The sequence below is a fragment of the Ceratotherium simum genome, chromosome 15 (assembly GCF_057802395.1).
Source record: "Ceratotherium simum simum isolate JZ-2026a chromosome 15, ASM5780239v1, whole genome shotgun sequence".
Taxonomy (NCBI): domain Eukaryota; kingdom Metazoa; phylum Chordata; class Mammalia; order Perissodactyla; family Rhinocerotidae; genus Ceratotherium; species Ceratotherium simum.
This window is the reverse complement of record NC_141914.1, coordinates 38,677,555-38,689,738: the sequence shown is the minus strand read 5'-3', so window position 1 is coordinate 38,689,738 and position 12,184 is coordinate 38,677,555. Positions and strand designations below refer to the sequence as shown.

General features: G+C 53.6%; 1 protein-coding gene across 1 annotated transcript; it reads left to right on the top strand.

The window, feature by feature from the left end:
• The first annotated feature begins 1,158 nt into the window (after positions 1-1,158).
• AP2M1 (adaptor related protein complex 2 subunit mu 1) lies at positions 1,159-10,496 on the top strand. Its single transcript, XM_004424652.2, has 11 exons — positions 1,159-1,265; positions 3,274-3,390; positions 5,263-5,528; positions 6,271-6,353; positions 6,942-7,077; positions 7,168-7,309; positions 7,820-7,939; positions 8,040-8,175; positions 8,279-8,376; positions 9,142-9,253; positions 9,901-10,496. Exons 2-11 carry the CDS (start codon positions 3,317-3,319, stop codon positions 10,033-10,035), a joined length of 1,302 nt encoding a protein of 433 aa, XP_004424709.1. The 5' UTR covers positions 1,159-1,265; positions 3,274-3,316; the 3' UTR covers positions 10,036-10,496.
• The last annotated feature ends 1,688 nt before the right edge of the window (positions 10,497-12,184 follow it).

Below are 12,184 nucleotides of genomic sequence, written 5' to 3'. Positions count from 1 at the left end.
CTATATCTCCCTACAGAAAGAGAAGAGCCCACAAATTTTCTTCAGGTCCTGCAACAGCCACACAAGCCTTTCACGTTCGGGGGTTGGCTCTGTCTCCTCAGCTTGATTGTGAAGATTAACTCTGTTCATCAGAGTGGGGATTTCAAATCCCATGTCCAGTTAAATTTAACTTGCCAAAAGTTTTCTAAGCAACATATATGCCTGTCACTAGAAGGCACACAGGTCCTGGCCTTGAAGAGCTCACAGTCACGCAGGTATAGCTGAGGTGGAACACTGGGCATATTCTTGAAAAGCTTTAGCTAGTTTCTTCCAAGTACTTGCCTCCTTACTCTCTGCCTCTTAGCTTGGGTCTTGACCCCTGGGAAAAGGCTCATGTCTGGAACAAATAAGTGATGAAAAAAGCTTGGGAGAATCACAGGTGGTGTTAGACAGCAGTAAATTCAGCACAAACACTTCTACTGCCAAGTCCTCTGTTTGTGTGTCATGTGAGGACAGCTAGTCCTTGGACTCTGAAGACAGAAAAGTCCCCACAGCAATCAAAAGCTTAACAGTTGGGGGCTGGTAGGTGGTGTAGTGGTTAAGTTCATGCGCTCTGCTTGGGCAGCCCAGGGTTTGAGGGTTCAGATCTGGGTGCGGACCTACACACTGCTCATCAAGCCATACTGTGGCGGCTTGCCAGGTACAAAATAGAGAAGATTGGCACAGATGTTAGCTCAGGGACAATCCTCCTCAAGCAAAAAGAGGAAGATTGGCAACAGGTGTTAGCTCAAGGCCAATCTTCCTCACCAAAAAAAAACGCTTAACAGTTTTGTTTCAACAAAGGCCACTAATCCTCTGAGACTCTCCGAAATACTAAAACAGGAAAAGGAGGGACGCCACACACTACAATTCCCAGATCGCTCAGAGGGGAAAATGAAGTGAGCGGACCAGCTATGCTGTGATGTGTATTTGGGGTAAGGCTAGATAAAGCCACTCCTACTCACTCCCAGGACACTCCTACCCACCCCCCGAAGGTTCTCGAAGCCAGTCGGTAGTTGTAGTTCTGCTAAACCTAGAGAGCTTAAAATTGTAAGTGAGGAGGCCGAGGAGCCTGACGGGATTTGTAGTCTGCGCGGGAGGCAGATGCGCACGCGCAGCCGAGGCCGGGGCGGGGCCGCGGCACTGCGGTGAAAGCCGAGGCAGCGGGCAGGCGAGCAGGGGGCGGGCGGACATCTTGGGATCCAGAGAGTGGCCGGGCGGGCCGAGCAGAGGGCCGCGGACGCCAGGTGAGCTGGGGATCTGGCCTTACGGGGTGAAGGAGGATGCCTGCCCCGCTGCTCTGCATTGCGCTGCGCGGAAAGCTGCCCACACCCGGGAGTGGGCTCAGCCTTCAGATCCGGAGGGAGCTGACGGCGGGGCGGGAGCGCCCAGGGCGCGGTTGCAGCACGGGCGGGGAGCGGCGCCCTCCACCTGACCCGCCCTGCGCCTCCCGAGAGAGGGAGACCTACTGGAATCTTCCCAGAGCAGGGACGTCGCGCGGCGCTCCCCTCCCTGGGATCGTGACAGCCCCCTACCCCTCTGCGCCGCCTCCTCTCAGCGCAAGGACAATTCCCCCACTTCAGGACAGTGACACCCCCTTGTGCCGCCTCTTTGGACTCTGACAAGCCTCCACCCTGCGGCACCCCCTCCTCCCAGTAGAGTGACACCCCGTGGCTCTTCTTTCTCAGGCCTGCGACAGCCCCCGCACCCCGTGGAACCATCTTTTTCGGCGATATTTCCTCCCCAGGGTGAAAAGGCCGCCCACTTATGCCTCTACACCTGAACCCCAAAACAGGTTCCGTCTCCCCAGCTTTCCACCACTGTCAATCTCTCCCTGCCGTGTTTCCTCTTCAAGGCCTTGACCTTTGCCATACTGGAAGCTTTCTCCAGGTGCCCCCGCCAGCCTGTCGCTGCTTTGGGCTCACCTGAGCATAGGGCTTGGCTATTGCTGCCAGTGTTTTCCCTTAACTGAATATTCCATTCCAGTCCTGGGGCCCATCTCTGCTTCTCTGGTGCCCTGAGCTCCCCACCACTTGATACCTGTGAACTTGGTTCTTTCCCCCCGGCTCAACCTCCATTTTGCATTTCCTCTCCCAGCCTCTTTGCGACTGAGGGATGGGATGTGTCCACCACCTTGGGAGACCCCTCACTGCGCCTGGGAGACCTTGACGGCCACAGTAATAGACTTTATTTTCCAGTTTAGAAAAGTCTGCCAAACTCCCCGCCTGCGAACTTAATACCAGAGCTAATCCAAGAAATCTAGAACTAAATTAAAATTAACCCTTTTTCTCCTTGTAAACAATCTAAATGAGTTTGACCCAGATAATTTGGATAATTGAGGCATTCTGCCCCTTGCTTATAGGCACTCAGGCCAGAAGTGAGTTATGTTGTGGGTCTGGAATCACAGAATTTCAGCTGGAAGGATCTCTTAATTTTAAGGACTTGCATTTCCCCCCACCCCCGACCCTCCTTATTTTTATTGTACTTGGGAGCTGAAAGGGAACCTCCCTTTTTGAAAGGGGAGTAGTCAAAAATAACTAATAAGTAGCTTGGGTCATTGAAGTGTAGTGGGCCAGGGCTGAGGCCTTTCTCCTCTGCTCTTTTGCCTGCTTATCTGATTGTCTGGGAGAGGTTGGAGCCACAGTCCTGGGTCCATGTCAGGGCCTAAGGCTTCCCTTCTCTCCTCCTCTCCCCACGCTCCACACCCTTTCCTGGAATGTTTAGGCTTCTGTGAATTAGGCTGGAGGTTCAGGCCCTGCCGCCTTTTCAGAAGGGTAGTGGAGCCTGAGAGACTGGGTGTTCCTAAAGCTGTGCCTGGGGGCCCCAGGCCTGAACCAGTTGGAGTAATTTCTACCGCCATTCCTGCAGCCGCAGGCAGGCCTTCGCAGTGACTCACTGGCTAGAGCCTGGGTGAGAGTCTGCACAGGAAAAGGAGAAAAGGATCCCTACTGAGCTCAGCTCTGCTCTGTGGAGAGGGGGAGGGGGCTACTCTCTGGGCTCAGCCCAGAAAAGGGAGGGTCAAAATGGCCTTAGAATCCTGGGCTGCAGTCCCTCTCCCTTTCTTTCTCCCTTCCAGGATGGGATAAACAGGAACTGGAGCCTGGCTAAGGGGAGGGGCCTGCCTGGGAGGGCTGCAGGGTCACTTGCTGAAAGGTTGAGTCAGGAAAAAAGCCCAGCCACTGACCTGCACAGCCCCACAGGGGACGTTGGCAAGGCTTCTGAGGCCTTCCTTTACCCTGCCCCCGCCTGTCTTAGGTCTGTTCTCAGAGCGATGGGCTGCGGAGACTGAGCTGCCGCCATGATTGGAGGCTTATTCATCTATAATCACAAGGGGGAGGTGCTCATCTCCCGGGTCTACCGAGATGACATCGGGTGAGTCCCCTGGCTGAGCCAGCTGTGCCCCCACCCTCCTCAGCCCTCCTCCCCAGCATGTAGGACCAGGTCCCTACCAGAGGCTTGACTTGGACCACCGCTACCCCTCGCTGCATCCTGGAAGCTCAGCTAGTACAGTCTGGTTCCCATTAGGTCCGGTAGTGTTGGCTTGGCAGCCAGTTGCTGGCCGCTAGGTGGGACCTGTGGAAATGGCATGGCCCTCATAGTCTTAGGGACTCCTGTCCTTCCTGTCTTCTGTTTCCCTTAGTGATAGACCTGCTTGCTGGAGATGAATGCTTTTGCTTGGGCAGGTGGATACCTCCTTTGAGGAGGAGGGAGATCAGTCTCCAGTGGGTGGAGTTAGTGGCCAGGCTGGAGGTACTAATCCATCTAAGTCTTCTCATGGTGAGAGCCTTCACTGTATTCTCTTGAAAGCCTCTCCAGGCTGCCGAATCCTCTCCCACTCCCTTTCTCAGAAGGAGGCAGGCTGCTGACTCAGTTGTTTTCAGTTCCTCTGGGCTACTCCTGGAGGAGAGGTTGTGAGCAAGCCTGAGGCATTCTGCAGGTCACTGAGGGAAGGGCAGGGAGGCCATGCTGCCCTTTCTGGCCTGTCAGAGTAGACCCAGAATAGCTCCTTGTTCTGGATCCCTCAGATCTTAACAAGGAGGCACAGCCTTACTTTGCCTTCTGCCCTACTCTGCACTCCACTGTTCTTACTGACTGAAAGGACATGGCCTAGCCTCAGCAGCTCTAATGAGATTAGGCTCTTCTGGTTCATGCCGCCCTGTTTTTCTTCCTCAAAGAGCCTAGGATAGTCATAGAATGGGCCTGCTGCAGTGCCCTAGCTCCTTGGCTTGCGGCTCCCTGGCTAATGGGCTGGCTCGGCCTTTGTGGCTGTTCGTCCATTGGCTGGTGGGGGGTGTCCTGAGCTAGACCTGTGGCCATGCCTGGCTTGCCTAAACCTGGCTGGGTAGACCCCTCTGCACCCCCTCCTTCCCTGGATAGACCTGGTTAAGCCGAGGCCAGGGCACATACTGTCTTGCGTGCCTTGCTGTGCTCTCCACCCCTCGCCTGTCCTTCATCTGTTTCCCCCTCATGGTGTCTGCTGCCCCCCCTCCCCCCTAGTGTGTTGTGTGTCTAACCCTCTCTCTCGTTGCTGTCACTCTCCTCTTCTTGCTGGCGTCATTTCTCTCATCCCATCTCATTGGCTGCCGTAGCAATAGGTAAGCGGCCTGTCAAGCTGCCGCCCAGGCACAGGTGGGTGGGGGGCCCTGCCCCCCCATCGTTATTTTCTTCATCCTTTTTCATTCCCTGAACTTGCCCTGGAATTGGATCCTCAGCAAGAATGGGGGACCCCGCTCCACGGCCCCTTGGTGCTTCTCCGTCGGTAGATTAGAGCCTTCTCTGAAGTCGTGCTGGCTTTGTCCAACTTCTGGAGGAGCCAGCCCTCCCCACTGGTGGGATCACTAGTGGGAAGATGGGAGAAGAAGCAGGGTCTCTTTCTTATCTGGGCCTGGAGCTTACTGAGAAGCTAGAGAGGTGGCAGCTGAGAAATTGGGGCCAGGCCTGGGAATCAGGAACATACCCGCCTAAACTGATGGACCTCACTTTATTAAGGTTACATCTGTCTTCCTGTCACTGCCACTTGACTTCCCTGTCTCTCATGGTCTTCAGACACCAGCCCAGCTCTGGCCCTCCTCCCATGTCCCCACTGGGAGTCACAAGGGAACCACCCAGTGGTTTAGGCATTGGCTTTATAGTACGTGTCAGACTTTAGCACTGAAGGGTGGGGCTGTCAGCAGCTGTGGTCGATCCCTGCGGAATGAGGTCTGCCTGGGTGCTGAGCAGCCCCTGTGCGCCCTTTTCCCTCAGGAGGAATGCAGTGGACGCCTTTCGGGTCAATGTTATCCACGCCCGGCAGCAGGTGCGCAGCCCCGTCACCAACATCGCTCGCACCAGTTTCTTCCATGTTAAGCGGTCCAACATCTGGCTGGCGGCTGTCACCAAGCAGAATGTCAATGCTGCCATGGTCTTCGAATTCCTCTATAAGATGTGTGATGTAATGGCCGCCTACTTTGGCAAGATCAGCGAGGAGAACATCAAGAACAATTTTGTGCTCATATACGAGCTGCTGGATGGTGAGGCTGCTGGTTGGTGAGGCTGGTGGGGCAGTGGGCCTAGGTGGGGATGAACCTGATGAGGCCTGGCCTGGAGGTGGGAGCAGGCCTGAGGCTCTAGTGCCTTCTGAACTTTTCCCTGACTATCTGGTCTTTTGAGCTGGGAGAAGGCTAGTCCAAATCCAGACCTTAAGGCTGTTCTGAAGTGGCACACAGAAATGGGCTAGTGAGTGGAGGCAGGGGAAGACCAAAAGATCTTTCTAGGGGCTAGGAACCTGATGCTGGGGTTTGGTGGCGAGGCCTCTTGCAGTTAAGCACATTTCCTCCTCTTATGTGGTTTGGGCCTTATTTCATTGACTGACCTTTCCAGCTTCCAACAGCTGCCTCAGAGCCTGGAGGAGGGTGAGGTCTAGGCCCTGGGTGTGCACTGTTATCTTGGTTCCCCTGTGAGGTATGATTTAAGTGAACAGTCCTTACACTTTTCCAACATTTCTGTTTTCTAAAGGCTCAGGGCTTCCTGACCTCTCACCCACTGGCCATGTGACTCATCTGCTGATTTTCTCGGAAAAAACCTGACATTTTAATTGTTTTCTCATGAAGCACAAATCGCTGAGTAAATGCTACAAAGCTGCAAGACTTTGCTGCAGATGATCGCACACTCTTCTGGAGCTGTGCTGGCCGGACATGTCCAGGCCAGGGGAGGGATTGGAGTGAAGGAGCCTTCAGCTTTTTCCATGTGCTGATGGTTTCCTTCTTTCTGCAGAGATCCTGGACTTCGGCTACCCACAGAACTCAGAGACAGGCGCACTGAAAACCTTCATCACCCAGCAGGGTATCAAGAGCCAGGTACTTGAACTGTACAATCACAGTCAGGGTGAAGCCCAACCTCCCTTCATCCCAGCTGGCCCCCAAGCCTTGTCCTAGCTGACTCATGAGCCCGCCTCTGACAGGAAGTGCTGGCCTGAGCCTTCTGCCATGACTGCAGGCCTATTTTTCTCTGTGTGGCCCTCTCCCACTCCAGGAGCAGACTCAGCACCTCTGTTACTGGGAATGCAGCTCAAGCAGTTTCCTTCTGCACTGGGGGAAGGAGGGGTGGCTGCTCTAGTGGCCTGGTGTTCCTCAGGAGGAGAGCGCTTGGGCCCTCCTCTAGGATCCAGGACTCATAGCTTCTCCTCCTTCTTTTCTGCCTGCCTCTTCCCGTCTGTGCTCCCCTACTGCTTCCTGTGGGTACCACATTGGCCCTGTGGCCTCCAGCATCAGGTAAGCTGTTCCCTCAGCTTCCACCCTCGCAGCTTTGCTCCGTTTTCTCCAGGCCCTGCCCCATGGGGCTTGTGGGGGAAGACGGGTTACAGGTGGGGACTAGAAGGGAGTGGGGGATGAGAGTGGAGTGGAGAGGAGGGAGGCCATTGCTGTTTGTCTCTATCCCCCATGTAGACAAAAGAAGAACAGTCACAGATCACCAGCCAGGTGACTGGGCAGATTGGCTGGCGGCGGGAGGGCATCAAGTATCGCCGGAATGAGCTCTTCCTGGATGTGCTGGAGAGTGTGAACCTCCTCATGTCCCCGCAGGGTGAGGGCCCTCTTGTGATGAAGCCGGAGGGAGACTGGGGCAGGAGCCTGGTCCTGACTCAGGTGTTCCTGTTTATCTGTCTATCACCAGGGCAGGTGCTCAGCGCCCATGTGTCGGGCCGTGTGGTGATGAAGAGCTACCTGAGTGGCATGCCCGAGTGCAAGTTTGGGATGAATGACAAGATTGTCATTGAGAAGCAGGGCAAAGGCACAGCTGATGAAACAAGCAAGAGGTGCCTGAGGCAGGGGAGCTGGCGCGAGAGGGTGGACCTTGGAGGGCTGAGAGGGGCCTGGTGAATCACAAGTTCCTTCTGGATGTCATTTCTGCAGTAATGCAAACTCCTTCTTCCCAGGGGTGTGCTTGGCTGGTTGCTCTTGACATCTGTGCTTAAGAGAGATGAGGGGATTGTCCTCATCCTACTCAAGGAGTAAGCTGCTTCGTTTGGTCCCCAGACCAAGGCTCTTTTGTACATACTGATGGCCTCTGCCCAGTGTGCCTGAAACCTCTGGGTACCAAGCAGCAGAGCTCTCAAGAGATGATGAGCTTGCAAAGCTCCCCCTCATCCCCAACTCTGGGACAGTGACCCCTGAGTCAGAAAGCTGCATTCCAGCAGCATCACATAGTCTATAGTGAATGCCTCACCCAAGCTCTGGCAGCCTTTGGGGATGGGATAGCCTCCCAGCCTGACTTTCTCCTGCCACTCTCCTATACCAACGAGGAGACCTTCTGCCCCTGCTTGCAGTGGGAAGCAATCAATTGCCATCGATGACTGCACCTTCCACCAGTGTGTGCGACTCAGCAAGTTTGACTCCGAACGCAGCATCAGCTTCATCCCACCAGATGGAGAGTTTGAGCTCATGAGGTGCCACTGGGATGTGAGGAGGCAGGGGGTGCTGCTGGCAGAGCCAGGGGAGAGGGAGGAGCACAGGCTCTACTATGCCAACCTTGCTCCCCCCTCAAAGGTATCGCACCACCAAGGACATCATTCTTCCTTTCCGGGTGATCCCGCTAGTGCGGGAAGTGGGACGCACCAAGCTGGAGGTCAAGGTGGTCATCAAGTCCAACTTCAAGCCCTCACTACTGGCTCAGAAGATTGAGGTGAGGACAAGGGACTTGGGGAGGAGGAAGCATTTGTCTCCAGAAATAAAGGCAGCTGGTGTCAGGGCTTGACAGAGCTCCCTGACAGATGTGTCACTTCTAGGTGAGGATCCCGACCCCACTGAACACAAGTGGGGTACAGGTGATCTGCATGAAGGGGAAGGCCAAGTACAAGGCCAGCGAGAACGCCATCGTGTGGAAGTGAGTCTTTCCTTCATGAGATCCCAGCAGGGCTCAGGATGTCTTGGTGTACCCTCTTAAGTTTTACCTTTTGTCCTCTGAGAGTGTGTGTGTATGTCTGTGTGTGTGTGTTGCGGGAGGGTGCCTGTCTGCTTCTCCAGGAACCTCTGCTTGTGCTGTTACCTCTTATACCTCTGTGTGAGTGTGCACATGCCCACACTTGGGTGCACGCATGCATTTATTCATCAAGATGCTTTCATGCTTCCCCATTTGCCCTTGTGACATCTGCGTGAAGTAGACAGAGAGCAGGGAGAGCATGCCCATGTATCTAAGCAGAAACCGCAGCCCATGGGCCGGCCCTGTGGCTTGGTGGTTAAGTGAGCGCGCTCCACTGCTGGCGACCCGGGTTCGGATCCCGGGCTCGCACCGACGCGCTGCTTCTCTGGCCATGCTGAGGCCGCGTCCCACATACAGCAACTAGAAGGATGTGCAGCTATGACACACAACTATCTACTGGGGCTTTGGGGGGAAAAAATAAATAAATCTTTAAAAAAAAAGAAAAAAAAAAAAAAAAAAGAAACCGCAGCCCACACTGCTAAAGGAATAGCAGACCTGAGGTTCCAAAGCAAGTGGTTATCAGGGTCCTCACCACGTTTCCTTGTCCTAGCACCTCCCACCAGCTCCTGGGTTCTTTTCCCCCTCCCCTGCAAAGGGGCAACCTCCCCACCCTTGAAACTCCTCCAAGCTACCAGGGGCACTTGCTGCTCATTGTCCCTGTGTTCCCAGGATCAAGCGCATGGCAGGCATGAAGGAATCGCAGATCAGCGCGGAGATTGAGCTTCTGCCCACCAACGACAAGAAGAAATGGGCTCGACCCCCTATTTCCATGAACTTTGAGGTATGGCAGAGGAGGGGCCTTAGAGATCATTCAGACCAACCTCTGCCCCTGACAGCTGCAGATGAGGAAACAGCTAGAGAAGGGAAGTGCCTTGAATTCATAGACCCATTTCTTCCCCCTTCAGGCCTCTTACTAGAAATTGCTATTCACACTGACAAAAATCTTTGACTTCTTTTGGTTTGTCATAAAGCAATTCTTTGGAAAAATTTAGATTGCTTGAATGCCAGATAAGATACAATGTTTACTTACAGAGAGGAAAATGGGCTGACTCTGCTGTGTGCATGTTAGACATATAATTTCCTCCACCTTATTTTTTAAGTCCATAATACTGAGCAGGATAAGTATGTTCTAAGGCAGGTCTTGGGTTGCTGCCTCCTGCTGATCAAAGGAATTGATTCAAGTTGTCACAGGCAGGGCCTGACTTCAAACCCAAATGATTGCTAGTTACTCTTAGGTATGCTTTCTTCTTTAGTAATCTCTTAGAGGATCCCTCACTACCCCAGCTTCCCCCAGCTTCTTTCAGGACCCCAGTCATTCAAATGTCTGTAGTAGAGACAGATGAGGTAGGGCAGGGCTATGGAACTTCCCAGAGGAGAGGAGGTATGAAAGGAAGGCCACATGCCTAACTGAAGCTGTCCCTTGCCTAGGTGCCATTCGCGCCCTCTGGCCTCAAGGTGCGCTACTTGAAGGTGTTTGAACCGAAGCTGAACTACAGCGATCATGATGTCATCAAATGGGTGCGCTACATTGGCCGCAGCGGTATTTATGAGACCCGCTGCTAGCTGCCTAGTGGTAGCTAGCCCACCTCCCCACTCACCCTCTTCCACAGGTCCGGGTGCCCCCGGCCACCACACATCAGTGTCTCCTCCCTCCTGCTTTGCTGCCTTCCCTTTGCACCAGCCCATGTCTAGGTCTGGACCAACCACATGGAGAGCGGGACTGGTGCAGCAGTCCCTGGGTGGGGTGCTTCCCAGGGCTCCTGATCCTCCACTCATCTGTCTGCCCTGGCCCAATGCCAGGCTCTGAGTTCTGTGACCAGAGCCAGGTGGGCTCCCTCTCCTCCCCTCCCCTGTGGCCACATTTCTGGAGTGGGAGGGTTGGCTGCCCCTCACCTCAGAGCTCCCCCATAGGCCAGTAACAGACCCCCGGCCCTCAGTCCCTACTCTGCCTTGGGATAGTGTGAGCTTCATTTTGTACACGTGTGATTTCGTCCAGTTATAAACCCAATAAACTGTAGAGCGGAGTTGCTGGCTAAGTGTGGATGTGGGAGCTACATGGGGAGGGGAACCGGTGGGACTGCTCTTCTAATGTCTTACACTGCCTGCTTGGAATAGAAATTGCTATTCTGAACTCTCTCAGGGCTCCTCCGTTGTCTCGGTTGTTAGGCTCCTCCAGGGCCATCCAAGCCCTAATACTGTGTTAGCCCCAGGTCTCCTGTCTCTGAGAAAACAGCCTCAAGGGCACGAAGCCCCATCTGGCCCTGGTACCCTGAGGGTAGAGATTCTTTCCCTAATTCACCTCCAACTTTAGCCAGGTATTTTCTAATTAGCAGAGATTAAGCAGGGTTTACTTTTGGTCTTTCAAGCAAGCCATCCTGAGAAACTGACTGACCTTTTAATTCCATCCTCTTCCCAATTATCCAGGCTTCCCTAATCTTGGTGAGTAGGTGATAAAAGGAAAGATTTGACTCTCCCCAGGCCTTTTACAAAATTCCTCCCTTCTGTACCTCCCCTTCTCTCCAAAGAATCCTGTGGTGGGCGAGTCCCTGAGGGGAGTGTTTGGTATCCTAAGGGTGTGTTTGGGAAGATAAATGGGCAGTTTGCCTTCACCAATTTTCCCTTGCTTGATTTCAGCCTTTTTAAACCTAAAAAATCTAACAGAAAATTTCAAACATAAACAGAAGTAGCAAAATGTAATGAACCCTCATTCAGCTTCAATAATTATCAACTCATGGCCAATTCTTTAATATCACAACCAATCTGTGTTCACACAATCCCAGTGCCCTATAAAATTTTTTACAGCTTTCATCTGGATCCAAACAAGTGCACTGGGGCTGGTGAAAGCGTCTTAAGTCTTATAAACCACTGATTCTCCCTCAGCTCTTGCAGTGTTGTTGAAGAAACCAGACAGTTCTGTAGTTTCTCTGTAGAATATCTCTTTCCCTGTATTTTCTAGAGTTATTAGATCTACAACAGCAAAAGGATGAAGGGATGGTGATGTCATTTTAGGTGCCAATTTTAGAGCCGAGTTGGAAGAATATTCAGGTAAAATGTAAAGCAGTAGCACCATTTTGGGGAAATTCCTAACTTCCACCTGAGAGAATCTCTAAAAGGAAACAGCTTTTTACAGTCCTTTACTGAGATTCAGAGTGCAGTGAAGTCTGCTTTGGGTGTAGGCAGGGAATAAAGACCAATTAATTTACACAGGCCGTGTTGTGGATCTTGTTTTCATGCCCTTTGGCGGCAGTGAGGTTGTGCCCTGGGGTGGTGGAAGGTCTGAAGGGGCATAATCCCCATTAAGTCCGCTGAGCCGTCAAGCGTGAAAGAACTGAGTGCAGGTCGCCGGCCGGCTGGCCACTAGGCTGAGACGAGAAACCCGTAGGGCCTGGGGACCGGAACAAAACCCGCGGCCACACAGACCTGCGTAGAGAGCTTCTGAGAGCTCAGAGACGAGCGTGAGTCAGCAAAGCTATCGGCGGGCTCCAAAATGGACCCGGCTGGGCCGCAGCTGCAGACGCGCCGCAAGGGAGCAGAGAATCCAGCAAGGCCAATGTGCTTTATCCACTGCCTGTCTCTCGGGAGGCTCCCACCCGCCAGACCATCGGTGTCCCGTGCCCTGATAAACCGCAGGCTCCCACGCACCCCGCCACCACCGCCACCGCCTTGGAAACCTCCGGCTCCCAGAAGGCACGGAGAACCGCACATGTGGCCA

Excerpts from the sequence above, each read along its gene's own strand:
- AP2M1 (XM_004424652.2), top strand. The coding sequence starts at position 3,317 with ATGATTGGAGGCTTATTCATCTATAATCACAAGGGGGAGGTGCTCATC. Across the intron at positions 5,529-6,270 it reads CATATACGAGCTGCTGGATG|AGATCCTGGACTTCGGCTAC; the intron begins GTGAGGCTGCTG and ends TTCTTTCTGCAG. Across the intron at positions 7,078-7,167 it reads CCTCCTCATGTCCCCGCAGG|GGCAGGTGCTCAGCGCCCAT; the intron begins GTGAGGGCCCTC and ends GTCTATCACCAG.